Source organism: Talpa europaea (genome assembly GCF_964194135.1).
Source record: "Talpa europaea genome assembly, chromosome: 15".
NCBI lineage: Eukaryota > Metazoa > Chordata > Mammalia > Eulipotyphla > Talpidae > Talpa > Talpa europaea.
This window is the reverse complement of record NC_140083.1, coordinates 72605034-72630144: the sequence shown is the minus strand read 5'-3', so window position 1 is coordinate 72630144 and position 25111 is coordinate 72605034. Positions and strand designations below refer to the sequence as shown.

General features: G+C 49.4%; 1 protein-coding gene across 1 annotated transcript in view; it reads left to right on the top strand.

The window, feature by feature from the left end:
- The window catches only part of PRMT8 (protein arginine methyltransferase 8), a gene marked incomplete at both ends in the record, with an annotated part of 86033 nt that extends 64323 nt beyond the window's left edge, over nt 1-21710 (top strand). Inside the window, 6 exons of the mRNA XM_084254789.1 lie at nt 900-1042; nt 1667-1754; nt 8131-8246; nt 12339-12489; nt 20870-20991; nt 21627-21710. Coding sequence (XP_084110915.1) covers nt 900-1042; nt 1667-1754; nt 8131-8246; nt 12339-12489; nt 20870-20991; nt 21627-21710 — 704 coding nt within the window. The remainder of the gene's footprint in view (nt 1-899; nt 1043-1666; nt 1755-8130; nt 8247-12338; nt 12490-20869; nt 20992-21626) is intronic.
- Nucleotides 21711-25111: the final 3401 nt, after the last annotated feature.

Below are 25111 nucleotides of genomic sequence, written 5' to 3'. Positions count from 1 at the left end.
TCCTGCCATGAAGGAGGACGGAATGATCCTCCATGAAGTTCGGGGAGATCTTGGAAGAATGGGGAAGTCAGGAGCAGAGGCCACTTAAAGCAGGGGCTTTGTCTGGCCCAGCCCCCTTCCCCTCTCCATCGGCGACAGATAAGGGACACTGAGAGGCGATGTCTGCCTCCTGTTGCGTCCCAGCCCCACAGGGCTTCCTATGTGTTCTTTCATCTCATCATCACAACTACCTGCTAAGCAGATCTCACTTTCTCTGGTTGTTCTCAAAGCAATCGAAGACAGTCAGGTCAAATAACTTATGGGAAGTCATACCAAAAAAAAAGAGAGAAAATCCAGCACTTAAAACCAGGTTTCACTGGTGGCAGAGCCTGAGCTCTTGGCAAGGCATAAGTGGCCCAGTAGACACCCCCTGAAGGGTGGGCCCTGGCTGTGAGCAGGCACAAGAGCTGGAGAGGCGCACCCTGCTTCTGTGGGCTTGAATCATCATGGCAGCCTCGAATGGGTGGGAACTGGGAAAGAACGTGAGAGAGACATCATGTTTTAGGCCTGGGCTCTTTTTCCAAGGCCACCAGGTAATCTCTCCAGGCCTCAGTTTCCTTAGCCCTGAATGAGTGTAATAACAACGTGCTTGCTTCACAGAGTGGTTGGATTATGAGATATGGGTGTGTAATGGGCTCGGCACTTGTGTCAGATAGTAGCTGCTCCATCATTTGAGGGAGGAACCATGCAAATAGTTTTCATTCTCTTAGTATAAACTGGCCTGATGAAGGCTGGGGTGTCACCTTCTAAAAGCAGAATCAGAACAGGGCCAAGCCTGTAGAAGCAACCTTGATGTGGGGTGCTCACGGCTCCCCGCTAGGATCCCTGCAAAGTGTGGCCTTGGGATTCTTATTTTCCAGTCATCACCATATTTAAGGGTAAAGTGGAAGAGGTGGAGCTGCCTGTGGAGAAAGTGGACATCATCATCAGCGAGTGGATGGGCTACTGTCTATTCTATGAGTCAATGCTCAACACGGTGATCTTTGCCAGGGACAAATGGCTGGTAAGTGCCCTGCATGCTGCCCCCTCGCTAGTCTACTGGCCGTCCCGCTGTTCTGCTTACAGCCTAGGAGGACTGTGAGGACCTCAGAGAGGACTTGGGCTAGAAGGTGACCTCTTCAAGTCCCTTCTTTTTAAACCAGATCTGCTTCAGGGGACAGAATGATCCTCCCAGGATCTGATATATCTAGTGTCCCAATAGTTATCAGTCGGTCTCACCTCAGCCTCTTCCACTATCCCTGACACCCATATTCTGCTGTCAAGACAAAATTTAGGAGTAGCAAGTACTCAGGATTTGCATGGCTGCCAGAGAGCACAGGGTGTGACCGACCTTGACCTTGGCTCGTCTAAGCTCAAAGGTCATCACTTCTTCCCTTGTTCCTTATGGAACTCACCTCTGCCCCTTTCATTTGTTTTATGAACTCCACCTAGGGCCCTCAAATTCCCTTCGCTCTGAAATAAAAATGGAGCATGCCATGCTAGCCCCAGCCCTGGCCAAGGAGAGTCTGCTGAGTGAGAAATGCAGGCAAGGGGGTGCCTATCTGGAGACTCTATGTGCAGTTCAAAATGTGATGTCTTTGTCAGGTGAATAGATTACGAGACCCATTTCCCCACAATTCATCAACAGAAACCTGGAGGGCTTATGTTTCCAGACCGGGCAGCTTTGTACGTGGTAGCAATCGAAGACAGACAGTACAAGGACTTCAAAATCCACTGTAAGTCACCCTTGGGTCCTCTTGGGGTTTGATTGCACATCTGGGGTGAGAGGGACTTCACAGGCCTGAGAGGAGCAGCCAGTTCAATGAACACAGCCGCTCTGCCTTTGGAGAAATGCTCCTGGTTGCCCTTTCTTGATTCTTCTCTCTAAATATTTTCCTCCAGTCCCAAAGGTGGGAGGTCTATTGAAAGAAATTAAGCAATGCAGCTCATATAAGATAAATGACCAGGGGTGAGAGAGTGAATGCAACGTGAATGAGAAATGAACTGCGCAGCAAGTCCAGTTTCTGCAGAGCGAGCAGGCCAGGTGGCTAGAAGCCTGTCAAGGCTGGTTACCCCAAGAGTCCACCCCAGGGTCAGGAATGGCAGGTCTCTAGGCGGGCCAACCATTTTGAATCTGCTTTCATATCACTCAAGCTTATCAAGATAATAATGATTTTCTTCCACCTTAAGTAAAATATGGAGAAGATGAAATTTTGCCTGTGTGTGTGTGTGTGTGTGTTTTCGCCCCCTGTGATGGAAGGGCATCTTGTCCAGTAGGTGCCCATGTTTTGCCCTGAACTGCTTTGGGATGGATTGTGGCTACTCTTAACCCTGAGCTAGGATAAGTGTTTTGGGGAATGAATGAATGAATGAATGAATGAATGAATGAATGTAATTGACAGTTTAATATTATCAATGTTGTGTGTCCTTCTTTTGAAGCTTCGTGATGTTTTAGTGATCACATACATGTGTAGGAACTTAACTCTTGCTTATATCAGTTAGCTTATGGTCAAATTGGTTTCCCTTACACGTACATAGAACCTATGGACAATGTGAAGTGAGGGCTCAGTCTAGATCATAAGATTAGGCAGTTCATGGTGCTCTCTGGCCCCAGACTGGATCTACTCTCCCAATGTGTCACTAAGTCCCTTTTGTGTCTGTCTCTGGCAAGTGAGCTGGACTGCCAAGCTTGTTGGCCTCCAGTGGCTCAGAATCTAGGGCAGATGTGCTCTCGCAGTAGATTACAAAACAACTCAGCAGTGAACATAGATCAAATGCATGTATAAATAGGACATATTTTGCCCTGGAGCGGCATTATAATGCTGCTTTTGGAGTTCTGGATGCATAGCTGTCCTGATCATTCTCATGCATATTTAAATATTTATTGTGCTCCAACCCTAGGCATAGCCCTTTAAGGAACTTCCAGTGATATAATGTCCCCTTGGATTGTTCCAGAGCCTCTGCCTTCAGCACATTGCGAGAGCCAGCTGGGGCCAGAAGAGGAGTGGCTGGCCCCAGAGACACTAGTGGGGCAGTTGCTGCTTCTCACTCAGGTGCTCACCCAGGGCTGGAGATCACATGATTTATTCTTGCAAAGTCCATTGCAATTTTCATAATTTCTGGGAAACAAATTAAAAACCTATTTTTTTATGTGAAATGCTTTCTCTGAAAAAAAAAAAATATATATATATATATATACACCCGAAACCAAAAAACAAAAATCAATCACGCATTTAAAATTGATTTAAGACACGATTTTCTATGTTAACGGTTTAAAAAAGTGATCTGTTTTTGTTTTCAGTCAAGGAAGCAAGCTCATTTAGAAATCTGTTTTAAATAAATGGAGATTCTGTTACTCTGAGTTTTAAATCAAGTGAAGTGTAAAGGTTGCTGGTTGCTAGGGGAACAATTGTAAGCAAATTTTAGTTGGCTCAGAAATTGGCTAAAAAACGAAAAGTCTAAAGTGGGGGCAGGAGAGTGGGACTAGGTCAGCCCCTTTCAGACCAGTTCCCCTTTTCTCCCCTGTTTTCACCTCTTCTCTCAACCTTCTTCCCGCCTCTCTCTCCCATGCTTGCCTCTCTCCTTTTTTTTAGCCACACGCAACAGAGAAATGAGTGAAATGTAGACCCTATCTCAGTTGGCTCACAGCTTCTAGAGAATGCGTATGAAGAGAGACCGAAGACTGGCAGGCCTAGGCTCATAACGTATGCTCTGTCGAGTAAATGAATGAGCAAACGCATGAGCGCATTAGTGTAAACCCACAGAAGAAAGTGCAAAGGGGTAGTGTTTAACCCTGAGAAAGGACCGATCGTTAAAAAAAATTGCTACTGTGAAGGAGGGTTCTAGAAGCCAAAATTGGAAGGAAACGTGGTAGATAATCTGATTTCTTGCTCAATCCATGAATCTTGCGTGATCCATGAATCTACAACTTAAGGTTCCGGGGGTGAGTCCCCACTTCCAGGCCAATGAGATGAAGAGGAAGGTCTCCTGTAGAGTTGGCGGTGACTGCATCTGCAAGGCTGCAAAGCAGGACCTCACGGAAGCTGGGTTGCTGCCCTCAGTTTCTCGTTGGCCTCCATTCCCAGAACTTGAAGTTCTCTGCTCTTGCACCAATTTTATAGGAGTTGGCTTTGTTTCTGGGAGCCTAAATGCATGAAACTATTCTAAACACATTCCCTTCTGGCTAGAGGAGAAAACGCCAGTGGCAGTGCTAAGGGTCCCAGCAGAGAAACTCCAATAGCTGAGCCAGGGTGGGAAGGGAGGAGGTAGCTAGTTCTCTCTGATGAAAATTACAATATTTCTTTTTCTTTAGCTGCTCTTGAGATTTTTTTTTTCTTTATGCTGAAGCAACTGTTCGACTCTGACGTGTGTAGGTGTGTTTTTCTTTGTATTTATCTTGCTGGGAATTTTCTGGGATTCCTGGATTTGTGGGCTGATCGTTTGATTTAGTAAAAGAAAATTTTCAGCCATTATCTCTGCAATTTTTTTTTTTTTTTGATTCTCTCTTCTTACCTTTAGGGACTCCAATCACATGCTAACCATTGTTTGGTATTGTACCATGGATCTTAGATGCTCTTTTCCCCAACCTCTTTGTGTTTAAGTTGGGCTAATTGCTATTGACCTGTTTTCAAGTGTTTGATTATTTCCTCTTTGAAGGAATTCTTCATCTCTGGTGTTTTGATTTTCATTTCCAGTGTTTCCATTGGCTCTTTTATTTTATAGTTTCCATCTCAAATTCTCCATCTGTTCTCACATGCTGTCCACCTTCCCTGTAGATTCCTTGATGTGTTTAGTACAGGTATTTTAAAAAGTCTCTGTTGGATAATTCCAACAGCTGAGCTACCCCCAAGTATGATTCTGTTAACTATTTTTTCTTTTGGTGATGGGTTGTATATTTTTCCTTTTTCATGTGTCTTGTAATTTTTTGTAAATGCTGGGTAATGCATGTAAAAGAATAGTATAATTATTCCCAGAAAAGCACAACTTTTCTTCTGCCAGGCTGTTAAAGGGAGTTTGAGTCCATCTATTCTGTCATTGTAGTTGGTCTGGATTTGTTGTTGATTTAGTTACACACATTATACCATAGTATAGTCCTTTTCCAGAGTTTCCTCTAACCATAAACAAATGTTCACAAGTTCCTCTGATGTTATTTAAATATTTCTGGTGACCTATGGCCTTGTGCCCCATTCAGTCATTCAATAGACAAAACAGAATTGCAACAAAAATTACTGTGCTTGATTTTTGTCCTCAGCCATGCTATCATGGTCCACTGATAGTAAAGGAGTGAGTGGTAAAGGAAATAAATAAAGGAAATAAATTAATAAATAAATAAATAAAGTAAAGGAAATAAATGGTCAGCAGAAAGAAGAGGAAAAAAAAAATCGAATGTCTTGGATGATCTCTCTCCTGAATAACTGAAGATTGGATAGTGTAGCTGGAGAGATAAGACAAGAACTAAGTAAAAGTGAACAAAATATAAGTATTTGGGGATGAATTTCAGTTAAAAAAGCATCATATAGGGGCCTACCTCGTGCCAGATGCTATGCTCTAGGTGCTAAGGATATAGGAGAGGTCCCATGGAGGGGAAGGGTTGGGGATGGCTTCACAAATGTCATGATCACCATCAAGGATTGGAAGGGCCTTTAAAAATCCAGTCCAAAGCTCTCCAAACTCCTATTTGAATTGCCTATATAGATTTGAAAATACCACCTTCCTAGGTCCTTAATCTATAGATTCTGATTCAGTACGTCTGGCTTGGGCTGGATTTTTAAAAGTGTCCCAGATGATCCCAGAACCATTGAGCCACTGAATCAAACTTCTCACTTAACATACAAGCCCAGAGAAGAGGACTGACCAGCCCATGTCCACAGGTGGTGGTGCAGTCAGACCTCAAGCCACCTAAGAACGGGCACTATCTAGCAAATGCTTTCCATGTGCCAGGCACTGTCTGGTGCACTTTATGTATATAGTATCACTTGTAATCCTCAAAACAACTCTATAGAGTAGTCAAAACCACCATCGTCTCCATTCAAAAGAAGAAACCCCCTCCTTAAAACATTGAATACTTGCCGAGGTTACATAGCAATAAATGGCAGAGCCCAGCTTCGAACTCCAAAGCCCAGGCCTTTAGCCATTGCACACATGGACTCTCAGGTATTTGCGCTTGCACTGACTCTTAACTTCAGGTCCAGAGAGGCAAGGGCACAGGCATGCCTGCAGGTCTCTCGAGGAAGAATTTTAAGCTGAAGGTAGCATGTCTTAGCATGATGTTTTATCTGGGGAGAGGATGTGTAGTTACTCTAGGGAAAGAATGGATGCTATTTCCAGATTCTAGAAGGGGGTCTTCTCTGAAGCCTGTCCACCTGCCAAATGAGCAGCTTCTTTCTCCAAATGTCGGTTTCAATTGGGAATTTGGCACCAGCATTGGGTGATTTAATGGGCCATGACTGGCATCTAACCCTCAAGCCAGAATTCACAAGTGCTCACACTCTGGGAGATAGAGTAATCTTTTTCTGCCTTTTCCCTGAGGAAGGTCTTTGTGTGCTGTAGAAAGGAATCTGAGCCAAAGAAACAAAACTTGCACTGACCATACACACTCCCTCCTCAATACTTAGCCCCCTTCCTAAACACATGCAGGACAAACATTCCCTAGGGTACCATTTGTTTGATAAACATTTAAAACAAAATAATCCCATAAGATTTAAAAGAAAAGCATCTCGACCTCCATGCATCTCTAAACCCATCTGAACAAACAGACGGATGAGATTCAGCTGTGCGGTCACGAAGCCTCTCGGGCGCCCGTCTGAGTGCTGGTGGCTGTCACAGCTGGGTCAGCACAGCTGAAGTGTTAGGGGACAAGCTGGTTTGGCCCAGCTCCACCGTCTCCCTGGTGTGAGATATTGGGCCAGGCACGTGTCAACTTCTCCTAGTTCCAGTTTTCTCATCTGTTGTACACAAGTATCCTCATGGGGAGGGGGGCTGCTGGGTAGATTGAACGAGCTAGGTGATCAAGTAACGCTAGCAATGATCACCTCTGTTTAAGGATGACCTTCCACTGTCAGAATTGCATTCGTTTACTCACCAGCCCTGTAACCTCGAGCTTTCTCCTTCTCCAAGCTTCTCAGGAACAACCCCCAGGGGCCAACAAGCTCTGCTGGGTTGTTTGTGGTCCCTCATTGGGATATTTTTTTAAAGATTTATTTATTTATGCATACAAGAACGGGGGTACAGGCCAGAGGTGCGGCGGGGGGTTAGAGGATTCACCAGAGACAGCAGGGAACAGAACAGGCAGGTCAGCAGAAATACACTGCTAAGGGGAGCAGCGGGTGAGACAGGAGAGGTCTGCTGTGCCATGTGGGTAGCTCCCTGGCCGGGGATTGAACTCGTGCTACAGTGGCTGCGGATAGCTTCATAGGTTGTGTCTTAACCCCTTGTGCCACCAGGGAGGCCCTTCCTTGGGATATTTCTTATGGGATGGGTCCTCCATGAGTGAGTCACAATATGTGAGAAAGGCAGATTCCCAGGCCCCCCTCATTTTGCAGTGTAGAAAACTAAAGTTCAGAGAGCTTTGGGGACTTGTACAAGGGCCTGGCCAGTAAGTGGGGATGCTGGCCAAGTCACTTTAAAAGCCCATCTTTCTCTCTGTGTCATTGAAGTTTCAGTGGGCGCAGATGGGAGGAGGAAGAGGGATGGGCCTCCTAGGGGTGGAGAATGACATGAGCAAAGACACCCAGACAGAAGTGTGGGTGACAGGTCAGACAGTGAGCAGGGGACTGCTGGGTCAGAGAGAGGGACAGGAAAGTAGGTACCAGAAAGAGTCAGTTCATTTGGGCTCTAGTCTTGGCCCTGCTGTGTGACCTTGGAGTCGTTCTCAGTCTCTCTGAGCTTCAGTTTCCTCACCATAAAGTAGAACCCATACACATGAGACCTTGTGAGGGAGCATCTGGCATGCTGCAAACTCTCTGCAGACGGGAGCCATCCTTCTATTTTGCCAGTAGGGAACCGAGGCTGCCCCTCATCCCTTAGACATGCTCTGTTCTGGTTCTCAGGAGGGGCTTGTAGGGCATTGGAGGGGTCTGCTGCCAGCCCTGATGTCTTCCTCTGTTTCCACAGGGTGGGAGAATGTCTATGGCTTTGACATGACCTGCATCCGGGACGTTGCCATGAAGGAGCCCCTGGTGGACATTGTGGATCCAAAGCAAGTGGTGACCAATGCCTGTTTAATAAAGGTCTGCAGACTTATCCTGCTGGGACCTGGGCAGCCTGGGGATCTAGCTGTGCCTCCATGAAAACTGTGGACAAAGTAAAGGCAATGCCAAGTCTTGCACGGTCCAGCCCAGTGAGGCATGGCCACCTTGGCCAGCGCCTCTGGCACCCCACAGTGACTAACCCAAAGCAGGAGCTCTCACTGGGCTGAGGCAGTGGGGCACAGTTGAGTGGTGGTGGTGGTGGGGTCAGTGCTTGTCCCCTGGTGGTAGTGCTGCTGGTGGTAGTGGAGGGGGGTGGCTTGTGGGTGCATGGGGGGGCATCAGAGAAGAGCACACCCTGCAGGCAGGAGGGTTTGCTCAGGTTTGGGGAAGCTACTCCATTCAGGGGTGGCGGTCCCCTTCGGAAAGCAATCCCATAGCTCAGTTGCTGTGTCATCATCACTGCACATGTGTCTCCACACTCGCATGAGGCTGCCATGCGCTGCTTCCCTGACTCCTGAGCGGCCCCCTTTGCACCTGTTCTCCCACCTCCTCTAAGAGCCTCTTCCATGCAGATGAAGACCAGCTGGTCCACATCCTCAGCACACCAATCCTTAGTGCTTTCTCCCTGTTAAATATTCAAACATGCCAAGTCTGAGAGAGTAATAGTAAAAGTTCCCTTGACTTGTCTCCCTGTGAACCCCTACATTCCCCCTAGAGGTAGCCGCCGTTCGTGGGTGGAATGGATCTGATCCTTCCAGTCCTTTTCTAAGTATTTGCATTTATATATGCTAACATATTTTGTTAAATCATATAAAACGGCTGATACCTGATTTTTTTTAATTCAGAAAGACATCAATTTCATATGGTCCAAGCTAATTTTTGAACTCAAAAAACTCTGTGTTCATTCTGTAAGTGTTTAGTGGCTCACCCAGCCCTTATCTGGCTAAAACATCTTGACTCTGTCCTGCACATAGCACTTCATTTCTGGAAGCCCTGGGTGAAGGCCTGGAGCGTTTAGAGGACAATGGAAGGAGCGCTAGCCCCACTGGGGGTGATGCAGACCACTCTGCCCAGATGAGAAATGCCCTTTGTCCCTGGATATAGCCTTTCTGAGAAGACCCCCATAATCCCTGGCATTTAGAGGGTACCTCAGAGGCAAATGAAGCCAAGGAACTTCATACAGTTCTTCCCGATGCTGCCTCCCTCTGCCCATCCTGCCTAAACTTAAGGTATAACTTGGAGCCTCAGCCTTAGACTCTCCAATCACCAGTTCTCTCTGCCTCCCTCGGCCCTCCCCCGTGCAGGCAGGACTGACGGCCAGCAGCCACGTCTGTAGATATGCAGAATAGGTCAAAATTGTGCAACAGAATTTGCCAAAATGACAGTGATTGCTCAGGTGCCTGCACAGAATGACTTCAGCGTGGGGATAACCTCCCTTCAATGTTCTTGGGCCCAGTTCATTTCTGCTCCAGACCTGCAGGTGTGGGCACGTCTGTCTTTCAACTGCTGGTGACTTCAGGGACTGGCCTGCTCCTACACTCTTCTCCTGCCCTGGCCCCCACGAGTCTCCAGCCCAGTCCTCAGGGGTGTGACTGTGTGACGTCCTCCCCTCCCCGTGCCCATGACCTTTCTTCTCTGTTCTCTGAGAAGGATGAGGCTGGTCCATGCTTGCCCGCGGCCAGGAGAGCCCCGCCATTGGCGTTCTAGCTGACATGCTGAGCAGCGTCCTGCCGAGCCTGTTGGGAAAACACTTTCCCTTCTTCACACACTTAATTGCTATTTTCATTGCTATTAACGTGGCAGAGTGTGACACTTTATTATAATTAAGACTCTGTTTTGACCAAGCTTCTGCTCTGAGACATCCATTTGTAACAGCGTTTAGTGGCAGCAATAGCAGCGGCCAGGGCCCCTTCTGAGTAATTGATGCTGGAGGAGCCCTTCACTTCCTGGGGTCACCTGAGGCTGAGCTATTGCAGAGGGCAGACACTCCCCTGCCCCCAGCAAAGGGGTCTGGCTCTGGGGAGCCAGGATGACTAGACCTGACTCTGGAGACTTTGGATACGAGAGGAGAAGGGGTGCCCTGTGTTTCTGAGCCCCACCCCCTCCCCGGAGCCTGGCCTGACTTCACAGTCTAAAAAGACTTTCCAGACTGGAGCAATGGTCCAAACTAACTGGATGGACCCCACGTCATGGAGGAGGCCTACACTCCTGTCCCCGTATGAAAGGACAAGGGGTGGCAGATAGGGTACAATGAAAGAAGGGGGATTGGCTGACTACTACGTAGCATGAGTCAGCTGTGCACCCTTGAGATGAGAGGCTGCAGGAGCAGGTCCTGAATGAGGAGAGGAAGAGCTGATTTGGCCAGTATGCCACTCATTCTGGAACCTGGTGGGACCCACCTAAGGGAAAATGCCTGGATGATGAGGAAATCATTGACCAGAGGCAGTTGACGTTGAAGAAGGAGGAATTTAGGGAACTGGGGTGAGCTGGAACAGGCTTCAGGCTTATTCTGTTGGTGGAAGTTATAGACTCTGCTATGGGCTCTTATCTTTAGTTTTGAAGAAGGACCTTTTGAATGGAGATGTCAGGCCAGAAGTGTGCACCGCATCCCCAACGGCATTCAAGTGAGTGGCAGATGGTGCTTACCAGGAGTGCTGGCACTTCTGCGTGGGATAAGGGCGGACTTGCGTTCTGATCCCGTCATATTCTGCCTGCCTCAGGGCTGACCCAGGGCTCCCCACTCCATTAGTTCTGGCTCCCCATCCTCAGCCTCTGTGAGCACAGCATAACTTGCATTGCAGTGGTATCCCTGAGGCGCTCCTATATTCCCCCCAACCTGATCTCCTACCCGCTTCTTAACCCCATAGGTCAGGGCTCCAGCTGCCGCTCCATCCCCCAAGAAGATGTTATGGCTGCACCTCCAGGGCAGCAGCAGGACCCTGATTTGACTGGCATCCTTGCCCACTCCTCCTCCTCTGTCCACCCCCCGGGAGGCAGCGCTTCTCTGTCCTGGCCCCAGAAGCCTTGCTTCTGCCTTGCCTCTCCTTAGCCAGGAAATATGTAGAGATTTTTTGATCTGCCTCTTTGAGTATTTCCCTGTGCTCATTTCCGCAGCCTGAGCTGCCTCTCTCCTAATTATTCCCCACATATTCCTCATCTGGGTCTCAGGAGAGCCATTTGGGAACCATTCCAGGCACAGGGGTTTGAGGACAGAGGTCCCTGCTCCCCAGCTCTGACAGCAGACAGTTCTCTCTTAGACCTCACTGCAGACAGGCTGATGCCTCCGGGCTCTTGGAAGGTGGCCCTGTTTCCCAGAGCCGCAGGCAGCAGACAGCCTCCTTCCATGGAGAAGAGCAGCACATTGCAAAGTGTCCCACATCACACTCCCTGTGAGAGACTGATTCATGGACACTTCCCAACTGAGATTGCTGGAATTATTAGTTCTCTGTTCCCCAGCCTGAACTGAAAAATTCTCACCTCTTATTTACCCCATTTCTTTATCTTTATCTTTTTTTTTTTTTTAAGCTGTCCAGGTTGTTACCAATGCTCAGCAGACCCTCCCTCAGCTCAGTCAGTGATGGCGTGGGGGTTCGTGTCCCCACTCCTGAGATATTTGCTCCCCCCTATTGATGGGAGCTGGTGGGTGGAAATGCTGGGAAACTTGCCTTTTGGTCACTGGGCGGGCTTGATCGGGTAGACTCGGGGGGGCCCTCCTCACTCTCCCACCCCCACCCTCTCAGAATTTGCTCCCAGGTGACACTCATCATCCTGGGGCCACACTGTGGCAAGGACCAGATGACTGCGGCCGTGCTGGGGTGCACTGCCTCCAGGATATGGGGATGGGGCTTAGGGATGCTCTGTCTAATGAATCCTCTTCTCTCCCCACCCCCCACAGCCCCCATTCCCTGCAGTTACATAACCTCTTCATTCTGTTCCTCTTGCCTTCTGACTCAAATCTGTTTGCACCACTTCCTCAGCGTACCACCCTAGGGAGGACGGAGGCAGGTCCTGGGCGGTGGCGGCTAGGCCTGGGGACTCTCTCCAGGAGCCTCTCATGGGCCTGAAGCTGCTGGGGGGGACCCGGGCCAGGGGGCGCTCAGTGTCCGGTCCACTCTCTTCTCTGGGCTGCAGGAGGTGGATATTTACACAGTCAAGACGGAGGAGCTGTCCTTCACGTCCGCCTTCTGCCTGCAAATTCAGCGCAACGACTACGTCCACGCCCTGGTCACCTATTTTAATATTGAATTTACCAAGTGCCACAAGAAAATGGGGTTTTCCACAGGTGAGTCGTTTGTGGGCTTCCAGATCTTCTCCCTTGGTGCTGAGGCTTTGTGGGAAGTGACTGGGACTGGCCTCCACTTGGGAAGAAGGAGCTGCGACATTAGTCACTTGTCACTTGGCATTTGTGGGCCTTTTCCAGGCATGGAAAATCCCCACACTTTGGGCTGTCTGAGGGAAAGGTAAATAAATTGTGACGGGCATGGGCAGCACTGAGGAAGCTATGCCCGGCAGGGAGAGGCCAGCCAGGCATAGGGTGCATGGGGGGAGGGCTCAGCTGAGACTTGTTCATGGAACATTTGCTGAGCATATTCTGCTGCAGAGTGGAATAAGATACCCCTCTCTCCACTGCCATGCTTTCGGCTAGGATCCCGCAGACCTCTCACCAGATGCCAGTAGTGGCTCTCTGTCTCTTTCCTTTCTTCCCAACTTTCACCTGCTCCGTCCTTCACTAAGTCTCTGATAGTGCTCCCCAAAGGTCACCCCTGCTCTCCCTCTTGGCCCTCATTCAGAGGAGCCTCCTTGTCTGCAGGAGACCAGTCCAAATTTCTGAGCAAATAACTGGGGTTCCATGACGTGGCCGGAGCCCATTTCTCCCATCTTCTTTCTTGTTTTTTTTAATTTTTAAAAATTGATTTATGCATACAAGACCTGCGGTGTAAGCCAGAGTTGTGGGGGGTGAGAGAGAGTGGGGAGCAGAACAGGCAGATGTACTGAAATGCACTGCTGAGGGGAGCAGCGGGCGGGCGAGACAGGAGAGGTCTGCTGTGCCATGTGGGCTGCTCCCTGGCCAACTGGGGACCAAACTCATGCTGCAGTCGCTGGGGACATCTTGACAGCACTGTCTTAACCCTTGCACCACCAGGAAGGCCCTCTCCCATCTTATTTCTGCCACCACTTTTCCTTACTGAGCCTTCCACCCCCAAGTCCTACTAAGTGCCTTGCTGTTCCCTAAACTTGAAGAAGCTCAGGTCTCTGCACACACCACCCTTGTCTGTCTGTGCAGATGCGCCATGGGGGGCTGGTGAGAGAGCATCTCTTACCAGAGGCCCTGCCGGCTCCTCTCCTCCTGTCCCACTCTGCGCGGCCGCCGTAGTGAAATACCACAGACTGGGGGCTTAAGCAGCAAACTTTTTTCCTCAAGTTGAAGATTAAGATGTCGCCAGATTTGGGCTCTGTCCTCGGCTTGCAGATGGCCACCTTCTCACCACGCCCACGCATGGCCCTCACCCTGTGCACGCCCCTGTGTCTGTGCGTGTGTCCTAGTCGCCTCTCCTTATAAGAACACCAACAGGTCAAACTCGGGCCATCCTAAGAACCTCATTTTAACTTCCTCGCTACTTGAAAGGCCCCATCTCCAAATGCATTCTGCAGGCACTGCAGGCTAGGGCTTTAGCACATGATTTTGTGGGGGACACAAGCCCATGCCCACCTCCTCACCTGGCCACTCCAGCACAGGCCTCAGTCAGCTCAATTATTATTATTATTGATCCTTCCTTTCCTTTCCTTTTGGGCCAGGCTCGGTGCCCTGCGTATGTCCTTCAGGGCAGTGTTTCTAGGGATAGACACACACAATAACCAACACGCCCATCTACCCCAGACCCATGCCTCAGGCAGGTGTTGATTAATGAATTCTCTGGCATCCTTCTAAAAAATTGCAGTGTATATCTATATACACTTTTTTTTTTTTGCTTTCTATTTTGAAATGATCATAGATTTGCAGGAAGTTGCAAAAATAGAATACGGAGATCTGTGAAGATTTACCTGGCCCTCCCCAACCCCATGGCATCTTACATAAGTGTAGTATAAGATTAAAACTACACCTTTAAAAAAAAAAACCCACACAGGTTGGTTCAGACCATATATGATGCCCCGTGCTACTTTTTCTTTACTTAACACTATATTTTGGATATAATTCCATAGCCTCACACAGATGCCTAATTTTTCTTTTTAAACATCCGCATGGGATTCCAGTATAGGGTGAGCCACCATGTATTCAACACTCCCACCTTATTTTGTAACCCCCAGTCTCCCCAGGTCTCATGTCATTCATCGCTGCTTTCTGGCTTCGCAAGCAGCATCTGGCTCATTGTAGGCTCTCAACAAATCTCTGTTAAAGGAGTATATGAAGGTATGACCCCCACCCTTGGGAATCCACTCATGTTGGCCATTCATGTGGAATCTTCCTGGGATTTGGAAGTGTGTCCCAGGGGACTGAGTGCCCACGTGGCAGGGGTGGGTGAGCTCTATATCAGAGTCCAAGGATTTGATTATCCTGAAACCTGGTGATGATGAGCCTCTTGTATCCATGGACATGGAGGGCAAGGGACTTATCCAATCCCTCATAGAGGATTTTTCCAGAAAGAGTGTCTACTGACCACCACCTACAGTCTTTGATCTCCATAAGCCAAACCAGTGCTGTACCCCCCTATTCTGGGGAAAACCAGAGACCCCTGCTCTTGTTTAGGGGCAGCTCACCTTCCTGGGGGGCAGGAGCAGCCAGGAGAGGAGGGAATTTTGCCTGGACCTTGAAGGATGGGGAAGGCAGCCTCGCCACGAGGAGCGTGGGTAGGGAAGGGGCTGAGAGGTGTCTCCTCGGACCCGGTTAGTCCCTGGAGGCCAGGGGTAGAGCCACAGTGGCTGGCTTGGTGGCTCCCACCCCAGGTGAACACCTGTCCTGCAGCCAGGGATGAGAAAGCCAGTGGGTAAGCGTACTCTGGAAGAAGGTCTGGCTCTCTAGAGTCCGGTTCCTAGCTCTCAGCTGGAGTTTTCCTTTCTTTGAGATGATCTCTTTCTAGTCCTTGAGTTTAAGCAGACAGTTTAAGCCTTCTGGAGCCCACCCAGAGAGGACTCTGCCTCTTTGGTGGCAGCGGTGACCTTCCGGAAATCCCACAAGAAGAAGGCTCAACTTCAGAACCCAAGAAGTCATCCCTGGTCTGAAGAGGGTGAGGATTGGCCCTCACTGCTGAAGTCTCCAGCACATGAGTTGTTTCCTTCCTGTTCTGGGATGATACCCCCTTCCAGAACCCCACCCGAGCCCCTCAGAGGAGGAATGTGAGGACAAGGTGTCATCAGGTCAGAGACCAGACTCTAGACCAAGGTGTGAGCCTGCTCCTCTGTCTTTTTTGCAGTCACAGCATTGTGCCCCCTCCCCTTCTAGAACCCCTGAAGCAGGCTCTGTGAGGACAGCCAGAGCTCCGACAGTCTCCCCATGCCTGTGGCAGTGCTTCTCTAAGTGTGGTCCCTGGACCAGCAGCAGCAGCACTTGGGGGCTTGTCAGAAATGCAAATTCCCAGGCCTGACACCAGACCTGTGGAATCAGAAACTCTGTGGTGGGGCCCAGAAATCTATGTCTTCAGGAGCCCTCCCGGTGCCTCTGCTGCAAGGGCAGCTTTGATATCCACTGCCCTCGTGAAAGGCCTGAACTAGAGGGCTGAGAACTGAGCTAATGTTGATGTCCTTCTGTGAAGGCAATTCCTTCTCCTCGCTCAGGCGTAAGCCCTGGTCCCAATAAGCCCATCTGCCTAGGCTGCCATGGGTCCCTTTTGCTGCAGGATTCCACACAGACAGAGATGGGGAGGGGAGTAATTTTTCAACTGCTTCCTCAGCTGCCCTGGGAGGTCAGTGTGGAGTGTTGCTTCCAGCGTGTAGCAGACATCTTTGCTGGCTAATGTGGATTTGGCAGCAGGCTTTGCTCAGGACCTCCACACTCTCACCCCAAGAGTATTCCCTTTTTATTCTTAACATCCCTAGATCCACAGAAGTAGATTAATCCTAATTCTCGAGTCATAAGCTACTATCATCATTAGGTCATGCACCGTTCACTTTCTGCTTAATTATTTCTTAATATAATGAACACCTGTGAGCTCGCTCCTTAGTAACTAGAATGTAAATAAAGTATTGCTAACTAGAATGAAAGCAGTAGCTAGAAGTAAATGTATTGCTACTATTGGACTATAAACACATTAGTTAATATTAAAAATTATGATTGATTAGAATATAAATATTAACCGTTATAAGTACATGATTGTATTTATAATGAATACATGTAAATAAATTGATAGTCACATAATAGATCCCTGTGAAATCACCACCTAACCAAATGACTGAAATGCTGTGATTACCTCTGTACCTACCTCCATGCTCTACCCCCATCCCATACTCATTTCATTTCTAGATAAGCACTATGCAGAATTGTGGGTTTCTTACCCCTTGCTATTTTTAAAAAATTTCATCACATGTATGTGTGCACCTAAGCAAGGTATTGTTTGGGCTCAGCTATTTTTAAACATTATGCAAAGTGCAGTTTGCTATATGTGGCCCCTCCTTGTGGACCCCCAGCTGGCTTTCCCATCTCAGCCCAACAGCAGCTGGCTCTGGGGGACCCACTCAAAAGCACACTGTGAACAGTACAGCTTGAAAACAATTCCTGTTAATAGCGCTGGCATCTCCTCTCTGCAGTTCTGGGCGGAAACCATGGTGAATGGGCAGAGTCCCAGGATTCCAGGCTGTGCCAGTCTGCCAGCCCAAGTGCCCCCAGCCCTGAAATATCCACAGCAAGTGGGGCAGGAAGTGGGCTTTGGCACCCTGGGGCTTCTGTGCAGTGGGTGGAAGGACAGCACCGAGGTAGAAGTTCATCTGGGTTTGTTTTTCCAGGAATCCACCTTGTTTTTCCAGGAATCACTACAGTGGGAGGGTCACACATTCAAGATGACCTTGAATGACTCACTTTCTGGGTCACGAAGTGTGAAATGACTCCTTGGACCCAGATTGCCTGGCAAGCCCCCCTTTTCCCTTGGCTATCCTATGACATTGAGTCATTTTCTTAGCTCAAAAAAGCATCTTGGTGTATAGTCTTTAATTCCCTAAAAAGCTACTAACCTGCCTAGGGAATCTAATTATGAATTTACAGGTGAAGTATTAAATTCCAGAAAGACTTGCCAGTGCCTTAGTGATTGGGAAGTGAATAGCAGGCAGGATCCCGCTCCTCCAGGAAAAATCTCACAGGAGACCCCTGCCATTTGCCCCCAGAATGCCCTGTGCTCCTCACCCCTCCTTGATCACAAGCCCCATCAGACATTATCACTAACTACCTGAGTGTGGTTGAACTTGGGCTGTGGGGTCTGTGTGTGTGGTGGTGGGGCAGGGGGAAGGCTGTGTTCATTCGGCCACTGTTTTCCAAATTTAGAACCATGTCTGGCCCATGATAGGCATCATGAATAGAAAGCTGCGAATGGATGAATTAATTATGCATGAATAATGCTGTGGACCATACTGTTCATGTGCATTTCAAAAGATAGAGCAAAAACGATCCATAACCCAGAGCCCAGAGAGGCTGTGATGGGGAAAGAGGAGGAGCCAACGAGAAAAGGGGAAGCTGGCAGGTAGAACCAGGGTGTTAAGGGCGCAAAACATCTTCCCGATAGGGAAAGCTGCAAGTCAGTTACACAATCTTAGAGGTTAGAGTTGGGGCAAGGGAGGGAGAAAAAGACTTATTCACTAATGAGAACAATTCTAGATGCCATCCACAGCCCTGTGTTACACGTTCGCTGTTGCCCATGACAAATTTCTGGATACTTCCCTGGTGCATTCTCGAAAACCTGAGTGAGGTCACATATCTTCACAAGCTAGAGCCACAGCTAAGGGATAAATAAGGGATACGCCACTTCCCATGAACACCTAACACAAGAGCTCAGTAGCACCCTAACGTGGACCCACTACATGATCGATAGGGTGAGCATGTAATTTTTCTTTCAGTTAAGGACATTTTTGAGGGTGAAAAGGAGAACTATTATAATTGCACCAGGAAAATATGTGTAAACTGGAACTGTGCTGGGCACAACAGGAGGCTCAGCCATGTTCTGTATATACCTTCCCCTGTGTCTTCCCATCCAGTCCTCAGGAGTGACCGATCACGCCCCCATATTCTGAAGTTTTAGAAAATGAATCCCAGGGTCACAGTACACATTTCTGGCAAAGTGGGAACTGGGCCCACTGTTGCTAATTACATGTCCTCTTCACTAATTTCCACCCAAGGGATGTTATTAGATGTGAAAGATTGGGTTGGTGCTGTGATTTGAACCCTGACTGTGTATCAACTTAGGAGGGGGAATTGTTAAGTCTTGGCAAGTCTCACCCCACTCACCCCCCAGAGTTACTGAATTCAATCTTTAGGAGTAGTCAAAACCTCTACTTGATGGAGAATTAGGACTGAGAACATTGGCTTAGAACGCTGGTGCATGGCCAATGGTTCTATCATGGAAATGTGATGTTTGGGGAAAATTCTTAGCATTTTGATGTTGATGGCAAGTAGGAAAAATCACTTTCCTCCACCTGAAGGCTGGCAGGTTTGGGGAGGCCACCATCAGAGGCTGACTTCTGAGCTCGAAGGCTAGTAAATCTGAGCCAGTGAATCTCTGGGATTCTCATAAGGACTCTCATTAGGTGACAGGAGGAAACTTCTTGAATCCCTTTGCCTGAAGCTCTTTAAGAACAGGAGAGACACCTGTCTGAGCTGGTGTAGGTGGAAGTGGGGGCGAGGGGGCTGTCAATCAAACACTGCCATTCTCTACACACACCAGAGACTCCTGACAATTTATTTAGATGTGGTTGGCAAGGAACGTACTGGAGCAGGTGGACCTTGCCTGTAAACAGCAATGTGCGTTCAAGGCCAGGAAGGCCGGGTGCTGCCTGTGTCTGGGATCCAGGATCTGAAAGGCACAGATTGCATGCTCATGAGCTTCCTTCAAGCAATTCCAGATGCTGCTCTTCCTCCCCATGACCTTGAGTTTATATTGATTTTTGCATGCACACATTGAAGGCTAATTGAGTCTGTCCAAACCACTGACATTTGATCAAGCCAACTCAATGCAAAGGGCAAAGGAAGACAGACTCTTCCTTCATTAACATAGATTTTGGGGTTTGAAAGCTCTTTACCATGTATGGTAAACTCCATTAGAGGTCGTTGTGTGAACATCAGCATGGCGGACATCAGGTACAACTGGGGTCCTCTTCCTGATGAATTAAAAACTTGCCTCCCAAATATTCCCCATGACAAGGCTTTATTCTGTCTCCAGAACTTTATAGAAAGCCACATAGAAGTGTTTCTTGATGACAGCTTTCGAAGCAAATGCTTCTAGCACCAAAAGTTCCCTTTGTCCTCATCTTTAGCTCTGTTTCTCATCTTTAGCTCTGATCGTAGGCAAAAAAGAAGTCAGTGCTAAGGAGGCCTGCATCCTGGTGGAGCCAGAGGAACTTACTATATGATGGGTCCTTCTACAACTTGTAGTTCCAAAGCCCCCAATTAACTGAACATTGAAGAATCACAAACTTTCCATTCAGGGTTATGACCATCATTTATTCATTATTTACTATTATCCATCCTTTATTCAGTACTGGTAGAGATACCAAGTGTGGTGGTTGGTACCAAGGACATAATAGAAAACAAGCTTGGCATGACTCCAGCCTTCATGGAGAATGTAATCTTGTGAGGGCACAAGACAAAGGCATTTATGCTATGACATGATGATACCACAGGGACATAAACTCGGTCCTTAGTCCCAGAGGGTAGTAAGGCAAGGCTTCCTGGAAGAGGTGACCTTAAAGGATGGGTAGGAGACAGCCTCCTGAATAAGGAGGGAATGTTCCAAAGACAGCTGAGGAGTGGGGCCCACAACACAGCCCCATATTTGGCTGCAGGACTTACAGTGTGCCATAGAGGATGGGTGGGCTTTAAGGGCACATGCAGGACATGCGAACATCAACATGGCTTTGGGTCTCGCAGGAGGCACGTGGACCAGTGGATGGGCTGTGTGGTGAGAATGGTCCCTTTGTTCTTTTTGATCAAGTTAGGAAGGCGCAGCTGAAGCCCTGCAGCAGGCCTGGCCCAGGGTGCTCATTCACTTCCAGGGCAGGGAAAGCTATTTGAGTGTCAGGGGAACTAGGGTTAATTGTGGCTTTTGCATAAATGATGTCCTTTAAGGGGAGACAGGTTGGCCTGCTCTATGATCTCAACCACACCCTGTTAGAAAGCCTTCACTCTACCACATGATACAAACAGTAGCGTTTTGAGAGTGATTTGTGCTGATGAGTTTGGTCTGTAAGAGGGGGTTCATCCTCCACTTCTTGGCTTGAACCTGGAATATCGGCTTGTTTCTCTTGGGGTTCCTGCTGATGCTCAGCAGTCCTGAGGAGACTTTCCGGGAAGGAGCCCCCAGGGCTGGCTGGGGAGCTGCGGCAGGGACATGGAGGCAGGCTGCGAGGCCTGAGCGCCTGGGGCTTCACCGAGTCCCAGACAAAACCCAGCAATCTCCAGGCAGGTCCTGGCTCTTCTGGAGACGTCTTCCCTGATGCTTCCTTCTTCCTTCCCCGTCTTTGGCCCTCAGCCCCTGACGCCCCCTACACCCACTGGAAGCAGACCGTCTTCTACTTGGAAGATTACCTCACTGTTCGGAGGGGGGAGGAGATCTACGGGACGATATCCATGAAACCAAATGCCAAAAATGTGGTGAGTGCTGAGGCAGCCCCTGTGTGGCCTGGGTCAGAGAGAAGGGACCACAGAGGGCTCCGGGCACCCATTTGCTCAGGCACCAAATGGAAAAGTGATGGAGGGAGGCGGTGGGGAGTGGACTTGGCTGTGACTGGGCACAACTGCAGGACCTTGGCCTTTTAAAACTTAGGAACTAGGGACTTTCCCTGGACTCTCTGGGAGGGGCTTGGAGGACCTCGGAGGCTGCAGCCATCAGTTTCATCTCATTCAGGATGAGCTGAGCCAGGAAATGGCAGTTTCTGGTGGCCTGGAAGACGTCTAGCTGACGTGTCTTCCCTTGGCCTGGAGGGGTGAGAGCTTCTGATGGTTTCTGAGCTGTCCTGGGTGAGCTGTGTGCACTGAACGAGTCTCTCGATGCTCTGGGGTTAGGCTGCTTCACGCAACCACCCCGCTCTGTTTTCTCCCAGGATGAAATCAGAGGGAACATTTTTATATTATAACAGGAAGAATATAGGTTAGAAATCAAAGCGCTTCCTAGGAGGTTAATGAGGTACCAGAATAGATTCCCGAGGGCTGCTCGTGGGAACGCCTTAGCGAAGGGAGGGGTGCCCGGACTCCCACCCGCTCACGCTGACCCTGCTCCTCCTTTGCAGCGAGACCTCGATTTCACAGTAGACTTGGATTTTAAGGGACAGCTGTGTGAAACATCTGTATCTAATGACTACAAAATGCGTTAGCACACGTGGGAAGCTGCAGAGAGCGAGCAAAAGAACCTCTGACCTCCATCTGCGGCTCTGTCACAAGGAATACTGTTTGCAGGACTACACGCTCGAAACCGAGTTTAAAACTCCGCCTTGAAGGTTGGTGGACTCTCCAGGGCTCCCGTGGGCCCTGCCACTGGACAGAGAGCCCCAGCCCCTCAGCTCTGCCCTGAGAGCGCTTCACCAAGGCTTTGCGGTCGCAGACCAAGAGTGACCCGCGTGCTGTGGCTGGGCCTCCAAGGATGGAAAAGTACACGTGTATACCCATTGTCCTCCTTAACTGTGAATCTCTGGATCTTCCAAGTTTTGCATGCTGCAGGCATCTAGGACAGATTGCTTCATAGAACCTGGAGACATAGTGTCTTTGATAGCATAAGCCAGATTGTCTGTCTGTGCGGTGGTGTGGGTGCTGCGCACGGACAGCATATACATTAGTCCCTTTACCCACCACGCCTGTATATGCATGCATATACAACCAAGTGGGTGCCCTCTGTGTTCATCAGGGTGTGTGTGTGTGTGCGCGTGTGTGCGTGCGTGTGCATAGACTATATATTACTCTCAGAGGAGATTCTGTTGCTTTCGAATAGGAACTTGTTTTGTGATTAGTTCTCCACTTCCCTGTCCCTGGCCAGATGTTAAGCGGCTATGAAATGTACTCTGTGCCAGCCCTGGTCTCCTTTGGACTAGACCGTGGCTCTGAACCCTGAGCATCGTGCCCGCACTCTGTGGGTGCTCAATAAATGCACATGAGAGCAAAGTAATGGGAGGTCTGTGTTCCTGATGCTCTGGAGTGGGAGAACTGGGGAGGGGGGCAGAGCGACAGTGGAACAGAAGAGCACTGCTCTGTTCAGCGTCTCCCCGAAAGTAAGCTCCTGGCAGGGCCTCTCCCCTGCAGACTCTCAGAGGCTGGGAAGAGTGTCCTCCTGTAAGTAGGTGGTGGGGGACATGAGCTCACTGACAGTGCTCTGATAGGGGCCAAAATGGAGGGAGCAAGGTCAGGAGCAGGAGAAACTGGGGTGGAATCCTGGTGGGCAGGCCCCCAGAAGGCAGGAGAGGGGCCTGGGTTGCTGGGAAGAGGCTGAGGTGGGGTCTGTGGGAGGCAGAGAAGGGATCTGCAACATACCGAGGTGGGTGGTGAGTGCTGCTCCCTCACCCCAGTTCCGGCTGCTGGGCCAGTATCTGGGACCATTCCAGAAGCCTGCCCATGTTGAAAGGGGCCTTCCCAAGAGCCCAGGTGAAGACTCTTAGGTGCTAGAGGTGCCTCCCTGGGTTATCCCCACGGTCCCAGTCCCCAGTGTGGTTTGGAAATTTCCAAACACCCCCTCCCAGCCCCCCACTACTTCAACCCTTTTACTTCCAACAATTTAAGGCTCTGGTCCTATCATGTCATGGAGTGGGCAGAACCTGATGGCAGCCTATGCTGACACAGAGGCCCAGGCTACCTTGGAGGTCCAGAGTGTACCCTCCCTGGAGAGCCGAGGGTATGAGCTACACAGGAGCCTCAGGAAGTGCCCAGTGTCCCTTGGTGCCCTTGGGCTGGAGAGAGCAGAAGAGCCTGGCTCTGTTGCTTGCAGCTGTCTGCCCAGATTTCATCTGCCATGGGATCCAAGAGGCCGGTGTGTCCCTTCATGGGGTAGGGTTCGCGAAGTCCTTTACCTGATTTGCTGCTTCGTGGGAGGAATGAGACTTTGTGGCAGGGACTGATCCCTTGAGGAAAAGATGGGACTCCCCTGAGGGTAGGGACCCAGGCCTAAATGTCTTGAAAATTTCATTGCCAAGTAGCATGAGGGCCTGCCTCTGTGGTGTGGGGGGAGAAGCAGGGCCTGGAGTGGGGTGAGGAGAGTTAGGCCAACGCTGTCTTCTTGGTGCACCTCAGACAAATCACACTAACATGCTGAGCCTCACCTTTTTACTGTGTCCCGCAGGGCCCTAGTGCTGGTGTGGGGTGCCAGGGGGCAGGGTGGGCAAAGCTCTGGGTACTCCCTCCCCAGATTCAAAAAGAACAACTCTTCCCTTGTCTGTTTTTATTTCCTCGGGGGCAAGGGTTTTACTAAAAATAAAAATAAGATAAAGGAGTGAAAAGAAATCAAGATCATTGCAATTTGAAAATGACTTACATAGGTGACAGCAGCCTTCTCGACCCGAACACTTGGAGGTTTGTGATGACTTGGCCTCTCCCTACCCATCTCCCCCGCCTGCCAGGTGGCTTTTACCACCACCTTTCTGCAGCCTAAAAGCAGTCTCTGGGGCTTGTTTGGGTGCCCACCACCTGGCTCAGAACCACATTTTCTCTCGCCTGAATCTTTCTCTTATGTCCCCATCAGTTCTGAATATACATTCCAGTACTATTATCACTTAGATAGGGGAGCAAGCCCTGTGGGAGGACATGGGACCTTTGTCTGAATTTCAAAAGGGGTCTCCTGGAGGCCCACACTACTCTATGGATGACCTGCTTTCCAGGCAGAGTGGATTTCAGTCCCCACAGTGGAAAAGCACCTGGGCTGGTGCTTTTGTGCAGTGCACTAACCGCACAACAGTACTCAGAGCCCCTGCCAGTAGCTGTGCTGGCCACCCTGGGTCCCTTGTTTGTTTGCTTCTAGCTACAGTGAGGTCACCCTGCTTTTAGTTCTGAGCCTACCATGTGCTCCATTAGAGATCTATTGAGAAAATTTCTCTCCTTGGTCGAAGAATCTCTGCAGGATGAAAGTACAATGTGCTTTACCAGGCCCGGTGAAGTGTTTTGATTGGGTTTGGTTTGGAGCTGTTCTTTAGCTTCTGAGACAGTCTTATCTGTGTCATCGCCTCCCCCTGGGAGAGACACTCTGGGTGCAGGGAAGGAAGCGGGGCTGTTGAAAGGTAGTAGGTGGAGCTGACGGGGCCCAGGATGGGAATGTGCAGGGGAGGCCTTGCTGGGCTGTGAGTGGACAGTCTAGGGGATTCAGCGCTCTTGAAAGTGATAACAGCTCCTGCGGTCATGACTGTGACTCTTTCATAACCCTGTGGCCTCTACAGCAAGCCCCGGGAGCTGGACGCAGAGCCATTCCACACCCATTTTGTAGCTTGGCCCTGGAATGAGGTGGCTGTGGTGAGGCTGGGCCTCGATCTCCAGTCCTGTTCAATGTGCCCTTGACCGCCAGGGCTGTTTCCTCCAACCTTCAGGTCTGGGGGGTTTCTCTTTAAATATCAAGACAAATATAGTGAAAATCATGAGATGTTAATTACATACCTGTATTAGATGAGAAAGGGAAATTTAAAAGCGAACACCAGGGGTATGTTATAAGAGGGAAGGAGGCTGAGGGAGAACGTGGGTGTGGGGGCTCCCTCAGAGTGAGTTAGAGAGTTTCATGCAGTGAAACTGCAGTGCAGTTTGGGGGCCC